Here is a 15964-nt window from a genome sequence, read left to right as displayed (position 1 = left end):
GCCCCTCTCCACGCCTTCCGCTTGCAGTCCCGCCCCTCGCACCTCCCCCACACTTCTGCCATGGAAATGGGTTTGGGGCGTGGGGAGGCTTGCCCTGTTCTGCCTGCCTGGTTCTCCTGCCGGGGAGCAGGGTCGAGGTGCAGAGGCTTCCCCTGCTCCCCAGCAGGAGCACTGGGCAGGCACTCAGAGCAGGGAAAGCCTCCACCCCACCATCCCCGCTTCCTGGCAGGAGCACCAGGGAGGCAGAGCAGGTCGGGGTGTGAGGGCACTCATTTTTCCAGAGCCCCCACAATTGGCCGGAGCCCCAGGGCATGGGCCTCATTGGCCCAGTGGCTAATCCACCACTGATTGCACAGTTCTACGCATCATCTTGGAGATCTTTGTTCCTTTAGGTACTGCCCATACTTCCAGGAGAGACATTACAGCATCAGGAAACCCAAACTGGTTGATGCTATAAAGATTTTAACATGCAACACTTTGTGAAGCTGGCCAGACCTCAAGGTAAAAGAGTGACACAAACTCATTGACACCATCCTCGTTTTAGCATGCTTGCCAGTAGGCCACTGAATGTATACCTGTAGACATGTTTCTGATTGTAATATTAATCCACTGAGGTGCATATCCTCAACACATACTTGGCTAGGATTAAGAGAAATATAATAGCATCGTGCTGAGGAGTCCGGAGGTTTGCTGAACAATCTGTGCCTCAAAGCATTGAAAGATTTGAAAAACAGGTAAAACAACACCAGTTTAGTGAACTGTATTAATCCTTTATTATGGATAATTGTTATTTAATACTTCTGTGTTTTTTTTATTTAAACCAGTATTTATTATCATAAATATACATGTGTAAGAAAAAAAAAGATGTCACATTACAGTCTGCACACTCTCCTCTACATGCTATTCCTTATGCCAGCAAACTGGTGCACAGTTCTTTGTGTACAATAGAATGAAAGTGATGGAGTTTGGCCTGAGAAGGTACATCCCATATGCTAGTGTGTGCATGCATACGCACATATACATGAATGTAAACACATGCTATATATATGTTATTAGAGTTTGGGAGTTTAATTAACATTATTTCACAGTAGTAAACTAAGGAATTCTGTTCCCCAGTAATGCCAAGAAGAGTTTCTAGCAACATCATAAACCACAATACTCAAGTTTTGGGCGTTTCTCATGCTACAAGGTCACCAAATTTAATTAGATACTTAGATTCTGTGCATGTCAGACACTCGTTCTTCAATAGAATACAGATTTTGATCAAATCAACTACCCCCTCTGCAAGCCCCATTTCTTCCTCCTTTCAATTCTATGGGTCCATATGCCTTCTCCTGTGTTATCTATCCCCTTTATTTGTCCCTCACCTATTCCTGCTTTTCTTTTCTTTCTCCCAGCATGTCAGGTTCATATAAGGCTATTTCTGTACCACAGAGTACATGAAAGCTTTCTGGCATACTTTTCTAAAATCCATTTGAAACTCCATTGTATGATAAGAATATGAACATTTGCAATTATAAACATATTGCAGGTTTACAACAGGTATGCCAGGCTGATATCAAAATATAGAGCCATTATAGTAGGGTTCTTTATTTTATATAAATAATCCTCTAATATGAATGCACCCAAAAGCCAATTATGCTGTGTGTATGCTTAACATTTTGTGATCATTCACCTCTCTACCTCTTACATCAAAGATATAGAAAGTATCAGGTCTATTGTAATCCAAGTCCTTACCCCATTAAAGTCATCGAGAGTTTTAACACTGACTTTGATGGAATCAATATTAGATTTTATGTCTAATAAGGCTTATTCCTACAAGCATTTAAGCATGTGTATAACTTTACTCCTATGAGTAGCACCAGTGTTTACTGAGTTTACCCACAAGTGAATAAGAGTGCTTTCAGGAAAGGATTTTTGTATATTATCTTGCCTTAGTGCTTTAAAAGGACATATGACATTAACATGCATAAGAAATAGCACAGTGTGTATGCTCAGTAATAGATTGCAATCTCATGAAAAACAAAATTTCTAGCCCAGCCCTGCAGTCCTCACATTGGTAATTATCAGCTCATTAATACAATTTACAGATGTTCTATCTGTCACTGGCATAGCATAAGTTGTTGAAGATGATCCAGCTGTTCTTCTCTAGTCAGTTTCAAAATGATCTTGCCAAACATTTTCAGATTCAATGGACTTCTTTATTTTACATAGTGGTTCAAATTATTTTTATGATATAGAGACAAACATGTCCTCTGAAAGAATCATTAGAAAATTCTTTGTCATATAGTCATTCCACTATTGAGACTGGAAAATCAAATAAATTGCAGTTCTTCTAGTACTTTACAAAATGCAGTTGGTTACATCAGTACATTGGAGTAAAAATGTTTTACCTGATCTCTCTCCATACTTCATCTCTTCATTGAAAACATTTTTGGCTGGGATTTTTGCTTTTGTTTCTAATCTTTGATTTGACTTTGAAAATTTTCTGACTCAAATCAATGAACAGTTTTAGAACTTACCAGCAAAGTGTGTATAAATCTTCTTTTTCGTAATAACTCGCAAAGCTTGTTTGATTGCTTTTTTTCTCCATATGACTCCTTCTGGAAATGCTCAATGAAAATGCAGTTGAATTTTTTCCTCTTTTCTTATTAGATTAACTGGGTTGCTGCTAGTATATATACAGCAGAGAAGACCTGTAGTTGTCTCTGGTGAGTTCACTAGTCTCCTATCATCTCTTTCCTTTGGCAGTTTTACTCTGTAACTCTTCATTCTGCTACCACAACTGAAAAAAATTATGCACAAACATCCCAGTGAGGAGATTATTTGATTTGATTCACAGTCATACTGGAAAATGGGAGGAAGAACTTTGCCTCTACTTAAATATGTTAAATAGAAAGCCATGAAAGGTCTTTTACATTATAAGATTTATGGGATGGGGCTGTCATTTACTCTGCTGAGTAGGGCCGGTTGAAAATGTTCTGTCAAAACTGTTTTTAGTTGGAAAACTGGGTTTTTGGCTACGCCTTCCCCCCCCCCCCGTTTTTTCTTTTTTTTTGCAATAAGTGTCTGTTTTCAATGGAAATTTACAATTTCTCATCAAAAAACTAAATGGCTATGCTTGTTTGGATGTTCTTTAATTTTCTTCTAGCATGGATATGTAGCAGAAAAGCTAAGATATGTTCTGCCCATTTTTGCTTGCGTTATCTGTTATATTCTCCAGAAGGTAACAGAACACCAGTCCATAACAGCTCCTACTGTGACACAAAGGATCATACAAACAGTACACAGGTATTTACAGATAAAGATTCTATATCCTTGCCAGAAGAAGGCATTGTATAAATCTACAGGGATTTGTGAGTTGCAACATCTCTTAGCTATAATATATCAGAATAAGGAAGGCTAACGAATAGAATACTTGTGTGAACAAAAATCACTGGATCTGCAGACAGCACCAGTCACTGCTTAGACAGGCAGAGCAGGAGTTAGACACTAACAAAAGTCCAGATAGACTCACTGAAGGTGGAAAGGAATGAGGGAAATGTCTTAATATCACCTTTGGTCCATTAAGATCAACAAGGTCTATGTCTTGATGTATAGGCTGACATGTAATTGAAAAGCCATTTTCCATATCACTGAATACCATGGAAAATGGGGCAGATCTGCAGTGTTTATATGCAGGAGAGAATAACACATTTGATTTAATTAAAAGTGCGTATTTTTCCCCCAACAGCAAAGATACTTCCATGCTACCATTCCACAAAAGCTATGTTCATCAGAAGCAGTGCATTGTTAAGATCTCCTGTGTCTCATATAGGACAAAGGCTGGCTGAGAAGAAACACTTCTACAGCCAAAAAAGAGTATGTTGCAATTTCTCCAATGTCAAAGTACTACCCTATCGAGAAGGTTCATAGCTAGAATTGAGGATTTGCAATCCAGAAGCAATGTTGTTATTGGAGTACATGCTATGTACTGACCGGGCCAACTAATGAGGAATTGTGCGGTATGTTGATGGCACACTCTGATCAACATTTAAAATAACTTAGGTACCTAAAGTTAGCTCCTGAATCCATATTTAGGCACCTAAAAAGGTACTATGAGTTTATGCAGGGTTTAAATATGGATTTTGGAACTGAACTTTAGGCCTCAGTGTGGCTACTGAATTAGTAAGAGGAAGCTATAAAACCATTTTGAAATAGAGTGTGGTGTGGTGTGTGTGTGTGTGTGTGAACTCCCAAATCTGTTAAATCATTATATTAAACCAGAGTAATTCTGGCAGCGACTATAGTGAAGCCATTTAACATACAAACATCAGAAACATTTGTAGTTTGTTGCCTCCAAATCCTGATATTTTATCTAATGTATTGTTGCCCTTTAACTGAGAGTGGTGAATTTTCAGGCCTTGCAGCAGGTCATTTTCCATTGGTGGAGAGAACTTAACATCACAGAGTCAAATATCTTAAGTGCAATTTGTTTATTTACATGATGCATATACCCTTATCTATACTATTTACATACATGCCCTTTCAGTCTTAAATCACCACCTGCACCCACAACCATTCCCAGCTCTGCCATGCTTAGACCTCGCCAGGAACAGCTGCCTTTGTCACTTTGCTACAGATTTCCAGCCATCTCAGCTGCCAGGGAACCTTTCCTCTCCTGGCTGCTCTATCTGGTCAGGAGCCAGAAAAGCAGTAGCAGATTCACCCAGAGCTGTTTCATCACAGTGCCCTCTGCTGACTTCTTACTGCTCAGGAGATTTTCCATACTATTTATCCATGTAATTTTAGCACATGGGATCTGAGTGCCTCCCTTAAAGGGTTTCAGAGGCCATTGTTCATGACTGAAAATGTAGATGATGGCTTTTTTTCCTGCCATTTGTCCTCTCCAGATGCCAAATCTCTCTTTCCCTGAGCTCCATTCCCTGCTTTGGTGTCTGGTCCGATGCCCACTGAATTCACTGCACATCTTTCCATTGATTTAAAGGGCACTGGATCAGGCCCTTGGTTTCCATACCTGCTCATGGGAGGTGGGACTTGCTCACACTCCAATCTCTAACTTTCATCAGTGGGTTGCAAGCAGCCAGCCTGTCAAATATGTCCTTCCTATTTCAGTCCCATCTGCTTTTGAGGAAGCAATTGACACTTTGGGTTTTAAGCCCACCCCTTCTGAGATCCAAATGGATATTATTCATGGCACCTGTGTTAAAAATTCAGCAAAGACGTGTATTGGTACTGAAGCAATAAGAGAGCACTAAAAATATAACAAAACAGTAAATAAATAAGTAAGTACGCTGTAGTTTAGCAGTCAGAATGCAATGCATTTACAGTATATTAAATCGTTAATGTCAAATTTAAATCTAGATCTACAATACATGTTACCATGAATATAATGGGGGCTTCTATTAACTAAATATTAATATTGCATAACAACATATCTGAGTGGGTCATCTGTGAGGACTGAATACATGCCTCCTGGACCAGAAAGCATCAGCTTCAATTGTCTGAGCTAAAAGAACTGGGTTCAAATCCTGCCTCCAAAGAAGTCAACTGCAAAATTCCCATTGATATTAGTGGGGCCAGAGTTTCACACCAGATCTATTTGCTTGGCGGCAATAGCAGCCTCAAACATCTACACATGGTCCAGCCACTAGAGGAGGACAGAGAGTTACACTGTTAGTATCAGTTATGTTTGCTCTAAGAAGCCACTTATAGTGTGCCTCGGAAAACAGATTAGCTGTACACATACAGGAATGTGGATTAAATATTTTACCTATTATTCAAATGATTTCTGGAACCATACGTTTAAAAAGACGTATTCAATATTAAGAATTTAAATACTACCCTAGAAAAGGGGTATATGAAAAAAAGAATAAATTAAAATCATGATAAAACATAAGGTCTTCTTTTAACTAAAGTGTTTGGTGAAAGTGTATATTGCATCTTTCAGACCATGTATACTGAACAATGAGTATCTAGTAATTCATAGGGAATTTTTTTTTTTTTTTTTTTTTTTGCTATTGGATTTTGTTTTCAAGTTCAGATATTCTATTGTGGTTGATTTTTAGCAAAAAAGATTAGTTGTATGAGACTGTGGATTGAATATTTTACCTCTTAAGATATATTTCAATGCTTTCTGAAATCATGAATAAAAAAGTCATATATTAATGGATTGCAGGTAGAGTTGAAGTAACCAAACCAGTTTAAAGCATCAAACAGAACTAAAGTGGTAGTGAAATGTAAAAATGGGTCAATTAAGAATGTAAAGAAACATGGAAACCAGCATATTAGGAACATCCCCATAAATATACTCAAAGTCATAGCAGCCTCTCTGTCCTTTTTCTTGGAAAGTTGACTTCTAACATCATTGTTTGCATCATCAGGCATGTTGTTCACAACACGCGCATGCTTTTTGGATATTACAAAAAAAATTGCATATATCCCTATCATGACACAGCTGGGCGCAAACAAACCTACTGTAAACAAAACTGTTCCCCATAGTTTGTTGAACACAATAGGACACAAACTAGAGCACGCTACTAAAATCTTATAGCCTTGTATTCCAGAAGCATATGCCTCTGAAAAAACAATCCCGAAAGCAAAAGCAGCTGGCACTGTCCAACAAATTGCTAGCAATTGCCTTATCACATGAAAAGTTATTTTGCTAGAATAATGCAGTGGGTAACAGATAGCATAAAGGTGATCAACAGCAATGGAACAAAGATGAAAGATGGAAACTAAACAGAGCATCAGATTAAAACTATAGTGGACTTTGCAGAAGGTGATCCCAAAATACCAGCAGTTCTCCACAGATATGATCATGCTGTAAGGCAGAGGTGGGCAAACTACGGCCCGTGGGCCACATCTGGCCCACAGGACTGTCCTGCCCAGCCCTTGAGCTCCTAACCGAGGAGGCTAGCCCCCTGGCCCTCCCCTGCTGTCCTCCCTCCCCCTCAGCCATGCTGCAGGGGGTGGGGGTGGATAGGGGGAAGAAGGTCCCAGGGGGGCAGTCAGGGGACAGGGAGCAGGGGGGGTTGGATAGGGGGTGGGATCCCGGGGGGGGCGATTTGGGTCAGGGGGTACTGGGTGGCGGCAGTCAGGGGATGAGAAGTGGGTGGGGGCGGGGCCCAGGCTGTTTGGGGAGGCACAGCCTTCCTACCCGGCCCTCCGATGTGGCCCTCGGGCCAAAAAGTTTGCCCATCCCTGCTGTAGGGCATAATGGTGAATCCCAAAAGAAAGTCTATAATAGCCATGGACAGAATCAAGAAGTTGGTTGGAGAGTGAAGCTGTTTGAAATAGGAGATTGAAGATTTCCAAGATAAGACAAGATTTCCAAGGACAGTGATGAAGATGACTCCAGTCATGAACAAATACATTGCACCTCGAACACCTGATGACCTGGACATTTCAGGACAAGATCCATTTTCAAATTCGGAGCAATCAATAAAGTTCTTGGTTGTATTAGAAGAAACCATAATCTTTTAGCTAATATGGTCAGACAATAATATTTGTATGTGACTTGTAATATTCGTAGCAATATAGCTCATATATTAGAATAAAACATACAGTTAGTTGACAGTAACTATTTAATGATCTCAGCTGATGTAAAACAATATGAAAAAATTAAACAAATTAAATAGTAAGCATTCAGGGAGGGAACGGAAGAGTAGTGAATTCAATATCATGTATTTTTCATCCCTATTTTATATTATTAGCTTTAATAAACTGATTAGTTATTTATTATTTGTATTACAGTAATGCCCTGAATCCCAAACAAGACCAGCTCCCTATGTGCCGTGTGAAGTGCTAACATAAAGGTCACCAGATTTTCACTGACAATATTAGATTAAAATATATCTTGTAATTTATCAGACATTGGAAACATTCATGTTTCCACTACTAATACAGCTTGTGGTTTTTATTCTCATTACATATTTTAAACTGTGAACTATGAAGCAAAATTATTTTAAAAGTTGCTTCTGGTCTTTGCTGGTCCATCCTGATGTTTCAAGACAACTTCATGAACTATTTTTGTAAACCCGGGTCAGATGGCAGCCAAGAGGTTGGGAGAACTTCAATCTATTTATTTTTACATTTATATTTATTGTGATACACCCAGACCAGTTGGGAACAGCAGAGTAGCAGAAGGGAGATATACTGGCCACTGGATAAGTAGTTTTCTGTTCCCTGAGTGACCACAGCAGGGGCTGCTCCAGGCTAATAGACCACCTGACTCCAATTAACCTGCTAAGAGTCAGGTGAGGCAGTTAAGCACCTGACTCTAATTAAGGCCCCTCTGATGCTATAAAAGGGCTCACTCCAGGGGAGAGGGTGTGTGTGTGTGTCTATATATATATATGTATGTATGTATGTAAGTAAGTAAGTAAGTAAGTATGTATGTATGTATGTATGTATGTAACTGGGAGCAAGAGGAGTGCAAGAAGCTGAGAGTGAGTAGGCGTACTGCTGGAGGTCTGAGAAGTACAAGCGTTATCAGACATCAGGAGGAAGGTCCGGTGGTGAGGATGAAGAAGGTGTTGGGAGGAGGCCATGGGGAAGTAGCCCAGGGAGTTGTAGGTGTCGTGCAACTGTACTAGGAGGCACTCTAAACAGCTGCAGTCCACAGGGCCCTGGGCTGGAACCCGGAGTAGAGGGCAGGCTCGGGTTCCCCCCCATATCTCCCAACTCCTGATCAAACACAGGAGGAATTGACCTGGACTATAGCTTCTACCAGAGGGGAAGGTCTCTGGACTGTTTCGTGACCCACAGGGTGAATCTGTGAAGTGAGCAAATCCGCCAGTAAGCGCAGGACCCACCAAGGTAGAGGAGGAACTTTGTCACATTATATAATCAGTTATTCTCCTCCCTGGGGGAACTTGACATCTGGGAAAGAACTGACTTTAATCTCATTTCCAACTGAATGAGGAAAGGATACTCAGTTTTAGCGTAGGCAGTGCAGAGAAGGGGCATCATAAATAAGCAGTAAAGGATATCGAGGATTTCTTTTGGGTTCACAATTCACCTGGAATGCCCTCTGTTTGTAACCCTTGGTATGGCAGCATGCACAGTGTAAGTAGGATATGCCATCTGCCCACATAGTTCATATTTTACCTTAATCTTTTGTCAATGCATGTTATTTCTGAATTGCAGACACTCAGGTCTGGGGAGAGCACACAAGGGGTAGATTCTGTTTTCTCCCATGTAACAATGTCTCTAGGAGAAACTACTGACATCATTCTGCATTCCCTATTTGAAACTAATGTTCTACATTAAAATAAGACCAAAAAGGAGAAGCTGATTTCACTTTCATGCCTAATTCAACTTTTCATATAAAGCGGCATTTAGAGCCTGATCCTGCACCACTGAGCTCAATGGGATCTCTGCCATTACAGGGCTGCCCGGGTGGGGGTCGGGGGGAGACAAGTGGGGCAATTTGCCCCAGGCCCCCTGAATCCTCTGGGCAGCCCTGTGCCATTAACTTCAATGAGAAAAGAAAAACTCTTAGGCTGTGGTCCTGGAAGTGGCTCCATGTGGGTAGACCCAGAGCCCCAGTAGAGCCGCATAGAAATCAGTGGAGCTCAGCAGGGGTTGGAGGTCTGCCAGTGTAGACGATTACTAATGGATACAACACGCTGTGCTTTTATGGCTTTACAAACAGATCTCAGGAGATTTGGAACCAAATGGGAAAAAAACCTAGAACTATTTGGCCTTTAGTAAGTAAATGAAGGAAAATCTCTTGGGGGGTACTAATGTGATCTCCCCAGATCTCAACATTGGTTTTTGCTTCCTTTGCCTCCTCCATATTTTTCTTTTACCTTCAGCAATTAAATGGCTCCAATCTTTTGATTAGAGGTGACTCTTAAGACAATACCATCATTTTGAAGCCATGATTTCTGTTAACGTAATTACAGAGCCCTGCTCTGGCTTTAAAATTATGGTGATTTTTCTATGAAATGTAATTACTGTCTTCTGGTCACAGTGCACAACAGACCTGCGGCAAAGGCAACTACTAAACAAGATTTGCTCCTAAACAAAAATACACAATGTTTGAATTTTGGTGCATTTGTGGTTAGTCAGTTTAAATACCTTTCTAATCATTTTGAATGGCAGGAGATATTTATCATCTTTTCCTTTGTTTCCTACAGTATTGATAGTATGTTATGTCCTGCTTCTCACTATCCGACAGAATATTTCCAGAAACATTACCACTATGGAAATTTGACTCAGTAACAATTGTCCTTCATTCTTGTCCTATGCTCCAGTGTGTTGTATAAAAGTTAATAGCATGTTTCCGGTATTAGAACAGAAGACAGGTTGACAGGATTGCCTGAGTACTAATTCATACTCTTAACACTGACTTTTTCTGTACTTTGGATAAATCACTTACCCTCTTTGCCTTAGGGCTTGTCTACACTTAAAACGTTGCAGCAACACAGCTGTAGCCCTTCAGTGAGGTCACAACCTATGCCAACAGATGGGGTTCTCCCATTCAGGGGCGGCTCTATGTATTTCGCTGCCCCAAGCATGGCAGTCAGGTGGCTTTCGGTGGCACGCCTGCGGGAGGTCCACTGGTAGCATGGGTTCGGTGGCATGCCTGTGGGAGGTCCACCGGTCCCGCGCCTTCGGCGTCCCCGCCACCGAATTGCCACCAAAGCCTCAGGACCGGCGGACCTCCTGCAGGCATGCTGCCGAAGGCTACCTGACTGCCACCGTCGCAGGGACCAGCAGGCTGCCCCCCGCGACTTGCACCCCAGGCACATGCTTGGTGTGCTGGTGCCTGGAGCCGCCCCCTGCTCCCATTGGCATAGGTAATCCATCTCCCTGAAAGGTGATAGCTAGGTTGACAGGAGAATTCTCCTACCAACCTAATGCTGTCTACACTGGGGGTTACGTCGGTTTAACTGCGTCACTCTGGGGTGTGGATTTTTCACATCCCTGAGCCATGTAATTATACTGATCTAATTTCCTAGTGTAGACCAGCCCTTAGTTTCCCCCTCTGTAAAACAGGCATGTAAAACACTTACCTACATCACAAAAGGGTGTGAAGATTGAGGTACGATAGTGAACTGCTCTGCAGCTAAAACACGCTCTTTGCACTAAGTGCTAGGTACAAAGACAAGCCTCTCTTTTTCTTTTAAAAATATTAAAGTGAATGTAATGCTAAAGATAATGAGGGTCAGATAAGAGCTCCTTAGAGTATAGGATCATGTATATCTGCATAATGTAGGACAAATCCTGTATTATTTAACCAAACAGGCTCAGATTCCCGAACGTATTTAGGCTTCCAACTTCTACTGAAATCAACTGACGTTAGGAACCAAAAATACCTCTGAGGATCTAGATATCAGTTAATGGTGAATGCTATAGGAGCACCCACAGGGAAAAATTAGTGGTGGTAATTGGGTGGTAGCCAAGCTCCCCTCACCCCCCACCTCTGTCTCCTCCTCCTCCTCTCCCTCCCCTCAGTGTGCCCCGTCCCCACTCCTCCGCCTACCACCCAGTGCTTCTCGCCCAGCCACTGCCAAACAACTGTTTGGCAGCATTAGCATGCTCTGGGAGGGGGGAGGAGTGGGAACGTGGTGTGCTCAGAGGAGGAGGCAGGGGCGAGGATTTGGGGAAGGAGTTGGAATAGGGGAAGGGAGGAGGGCGGAGCTGGGGCGGGGACTTTGGGAAAGCGGTTGGGATGGGGGCAAGGCAGGGGTGGGAAGAGGCAGGGTAGGGGCGGGGCCTCATGGAAGGGGTGGAGTGGAACGGGGGTGGGGGCAGAGTGGGGACCACCCATGGGAAAGTCAGTGCCTATGGTGAATGAACTGGAGACACAATTTATCCCTACAGTATATTTCCCTACACTGTTCTTGCCAATCAACTTCAATCCTGACTTGTTACATTCTTTGATGTCCTCATCCCAGGCTTAAGTCTTTGCGATGAATAGTGCCAAGCCATGGGTTTTTTGCAGTCTTCCCAAAGGTGGGTGTGATGGGTTGGACCCCCCTATCCAGGTGCCACCAGATGTGCTGGGGTCCCACTGAGCCTGTCAGTCCTACCAGCCTGGGTTTCCCTTGCACTGGGTTGCTGTGCCAGCCCCTGTCAAGCCTCTTTCCAGCACACACCCAGGCAAGGCCACAACCAGCTGCAGACACAGACTGAAATCAACTCTGTGTAGGAGGATTCAGCTAGTGGAATGGCTAGCACTCCAGTGTACACACCATCTGGAGTGTAAACCCCCAAATAATATTGTAGTGTGCTGTATAGAGAGATATGTACAATGCAAGCTCATAAAAATCGCCTCCTCCCTCAATGTGGAGGGAGAGATGCACAGCTTTTTGCCCCCTTAGATATGAATTGCACAAACTGGGTTTTGAAATAAACAAGAAATAAGTTTATTAACTACAAAAGTTAAATTTTAAGTGATTATAAGGGTTAGCAAACAGAACAGATTATTGAACAAATAAAACAAAACACACAACCTAATCTTAATTCACTAAAGAAACGGGTAACAAAATGTGATTTCTCACCCAAAATGGTGTTTTAGGCAGGTTGCAGAGTTTCTGCAGCTTAGAGTTCCAGTTATTTCTCTTTACAGACTAGACCCCTGTCTCAGCCTGGACTCAGCCCTTGCCTTTCCCCAGCTTAGTTCCTTTGTCTTTTCAGGTGCTTTAAGCAGTCTTTTTTCTTGGGCAGGGAGGCAATGGAGAAAAGCCCTGATTGACTTACTTCCTAGCCTTAAGTAGGATTTACATAAGGTGGCAATCCTTTGTTTCCAGTGGAAAAATGCCAGCAGTGTCCAAGGTGGTACTTCATACCAGGTGATATCAAAGCAACATCCCAGGCAGCTCCTCAAGAAGGTGGGAGATTAGTATCTTCAAAGTTCTATTGTCCTTCTTAAATGGCTCATTCAGGCTGATTGCCTACTGTCTGGTGAGCATTTCCCCCAAGTACACACGTAGTTGTAATTGTTATATAGTCAATATTCCTAACTTCAGATACAGAAATGATACATGCATACAAATTGGATAAACATATTTTGTAGATCTAAACATTTTCAATGATACCTCACATGACCGATCTTACATAAAACATATCTTAGATATGCCATATTTATATCATAACAATATTTCTATGAAGAATGTGGGGTGTAATGTCACAGTGGGTAATCAAGGTCATTTTAAATTAGGGTATCAATATACTTCCCTTTTAAAAGGTTGGATAGATCATGTCTTTATCAGTTTTCCAGAGATTTACAAAAAATAGAAAAGATTATAAATATTATCATACAATTATAAATTATAGAATATATAAAGTATAGATTATATAAATATAAATAGATTATTTAAATGTATATTATAATATATTATTTATAAATTATGAATTATAGATTATAAATACAATTATAAATATTGTAGCAAATCCTAGTATAACCTACAATATACTTCTCTTTTAAAAAGTTGGATAGAGCATGAATTTCTCAGTTTTCCAGAGATACAGAAGTTTACAAAAAACATAGAAAAGATTATAAATACCAGGCTAAGGGACAGATTTAGGAGCCTAAAGATGCAGGTGGCCACATGCATGACCTTGGATAAATCGTTTAATCTACTCCATGCTTCAATTTCCCCATTTGTAAATAACGTTTACTAACTTCATTGGTGTGTTGAGGATAAATCCACTAATGACTGGAAAGAGACAAAATAGTGTAATGATGAAAACCACACAAGTAGATAGACTCCAAAGCCTCATTATCCTGGTGCATAGTTAATCAAAGCTCTTATCTTTTTCCACTTCTAGAATGAGGTTTTAAAACTTTCTCAATCAGCAGCTTAAAGCACAATGAAATATATAATATTAATACCATTGTACTGGTATCTTCACAATGGCTACATTATCCTCGTATTTAATTTTTCACTGGAGTGTGCTTTGTCACATTACACCTTTGTTAGGATGAGTCAAGCATTACATAGTAATGCTATGTGAAATTTGTCTACAGCATTGAACCTACGGCAGATCAGGGTGGGTGTAGAGTCTAAGGTACTACATATAAACCAACTTTTGGCAGACTTTGCTAATAGTACTTACATGGATGTATTCTTTCTTTGTCCATTTCCCTGGGTATCCTTTCCATGTTTCCTGCCCAAGATCTCTCCTCCTTACTGTTTTAAATTATATTGTGATATAGCACTTTTAATCGGCATATTGCAATACTCTTTACAAAGGAGGTCAGTATCATTATCCCCATTTTACATATGGGGAAACTGGTGCAGAGAGGCGATGGCCTGAATCCAAAAAGGAATTTAGGCATTTCAATGCCTAACTTCTAGGTGTCTTGAAAATTAGTGGAACAACAATGGGAGCCACAAAGTCAGAATTAGGTGCCTAGGCTGCCTATACAGTACCTGGGGAAAGACAGGGGCCAAAGAATGGGATCTACAAAATCCAAAACTAGATAGTGGAAGATGCCAATGAGAGGCATGTGTCCTAAGCCACACCCCTCACACAATATTTGGCACCTAAATCCAGCCTGCAGGAAGGTACCTATTGCTGCTTGTGACCCACAGCGAGGAATCCCTTTCCCAGAGCAGTTTAGACACCTAAGCCATTTCTTGCAAGAACTCCACAGAAAATGGCTGGCTGGCTGGGGGGGGGGGGGGGGGAAGGGGTGGAGGAAGAGAAGAAGGCCCGGTGGTGGCAGCATGAGCATCTAGATTATGGTATGTTCTGATGTGGGTCTTGCTCAGTCTCTCTTGTTGAAGTCATTCCTCTTTTATTAAATGTTAGTTGGGCTAGCGACAGAGTGATAATCACTCTGCAGTCGAGTGCTTAGGGCACCCACCTGTTCAAATGCCTTCTCCTCATTAGACAAAAGGGAGAATTGTACCAGGATCTCCCACATACTGGTGAATACCCTAATCACTGGGCTAAAGGCTATAAGGGAGTTTACCACCTCTTCCCCTCACAGCCAATTTCTGTGGCAGTAGATGTGCTCTGAGCATGCCTAATGAATTGGGCCCCATGGAGGAAATAGACATTGCACAATTTCTCTTCATCTGCTTTGAGGATCACACTGGGGCTTAGTCATAAGACAGGCATCGGGATGCCTGCCTGTGGCAGCAGTACTCATGCTCAGAGGTATGTGCCTAGGGGACCTTTTATAGCAAAAACGTTGGTGCTGAGTGAGTTTAGGCAGCTAGCAGGATAGGTGGCAGCCAGGCAGGGTTATGTGGATCACAATGATACCTAAAACTGGAAATGAGGTGACTAAATCCCTTTGTGGATCTGTCTGGGCTAAAGCGACTTGCCCAAGGTCACGCAGTAGGCAGTGGCATAGCTGCAAATAGAACTCAAGTGTCCTGAGTCCCCAGCTAATGCTTGGTCTGTTAGACCTTGCTGCCTGCCCTGAAGATCATTGTTATTACTACTGCATGGTATTTTACAGAAGTGTACCAAAGAGACCCCTGCCCAAGCCAGCCTCCAGTTTAAACAAGCAAAATACAGAAAACCAGAGCGGGAAAGAAGCAATATACAAGGAAGGAGAATTAATAGTTGTGTTTAGTGTGCTTCTTATGAGTTCCTAAGACTATTCTGTTCTGTGGGATTGAACTTCTCTCTCTCTCTTTTTTCTTAAAAAAAAAAAGTTTATCTTGTGCTGTGAGCTGTATTAAAGTATTGAAATGAGGCTTATTAGAGATAATCAAAAATGTTCAGTTAAAGTTTTTATGATGAAAAATGGCTTTTTTGACTACATGAACATTTTCATGAAAATGTTTATATTTGAAATTTTATTGGAACTAAAATTTTCATTTTGATTGAAAAACATTATTGTGTTGGGTTGGTGGTGGTGGTGTGGTGGGTTTTTTGTTTTGTTTTGTTTCCCCTTCTTTCTGTCCCTCCCTCTACCCTCTCCAGTCAAATAAAGGGGAAGTGAGAGAAAAAGGAAAAAACAAACAAACATGAAAACCATTTTAAAATG

The 15964-nt window shown here is 41.4% G+C and overlaps 1 protein-coding gene across 1 annotated transcript; it reads right to left on the bottom strand.

The window, feature by feature from the left end:
- Positions 1 to 6126: 6126 nt before the first annotated feature.
- On the bottom strand, positions 6127 to 7406 carry LOC128834621 (trace amine-associated receptor 2-like). The gene is made up of 2 exons (XM_054023556.1): positions 7198 to 7406; positions 6127 to 6823 (listed from the first exon to the last, which is right to left on the bottom strand). The coding sequence occupies exons 1-2, from the start codon at positions 7404 to 7406 to the stop codon at positions 6127 to 6129; spliced, it is 906 nt and encodes a 301-aa protein (XP_053879531.1).
- Between the last annotated feature and the right edge of the window lie 8558 nt (positions 7407 to 15964).

This window comes from Malaclemys terrapin, chromosome 3 (genome assembly GCF_027887155.1).
Source record: "Malaclemys terrapin pileata isolate rMalTer1 chromosome 3, rMalTer1.hap1, whole genome shotgun sequence".
NCBI classification, from domain to species: domain Eukaryota; kingdom Metazoa; phylum Chordata; order Testudines; family Emydidae; genus Malaclemys; species Malaclemys terrapin.
Note: the sequence above shows the minus strand (reverse complement) of the source record. Positions and strands in the feature narration are given on the sequence as shown.

Bases quoted from the DNA above. Each gene is read 5' to 3' on its own strand.
- LOC128834621 (XM_054023556.1), bottom strand. From the start codon at position 7,406: ATGTCCAGGTCATCAGGTGTTCGAGGTGCAATGTATTTGTTCATGACT. The intron at 6,824-7,197 runs GCAAACTTTTTG...TCTGCCTTACAG, and splicing joins ATGCCCTACAGCAGGGATGG to CATGATCATATCTGTGGAGA.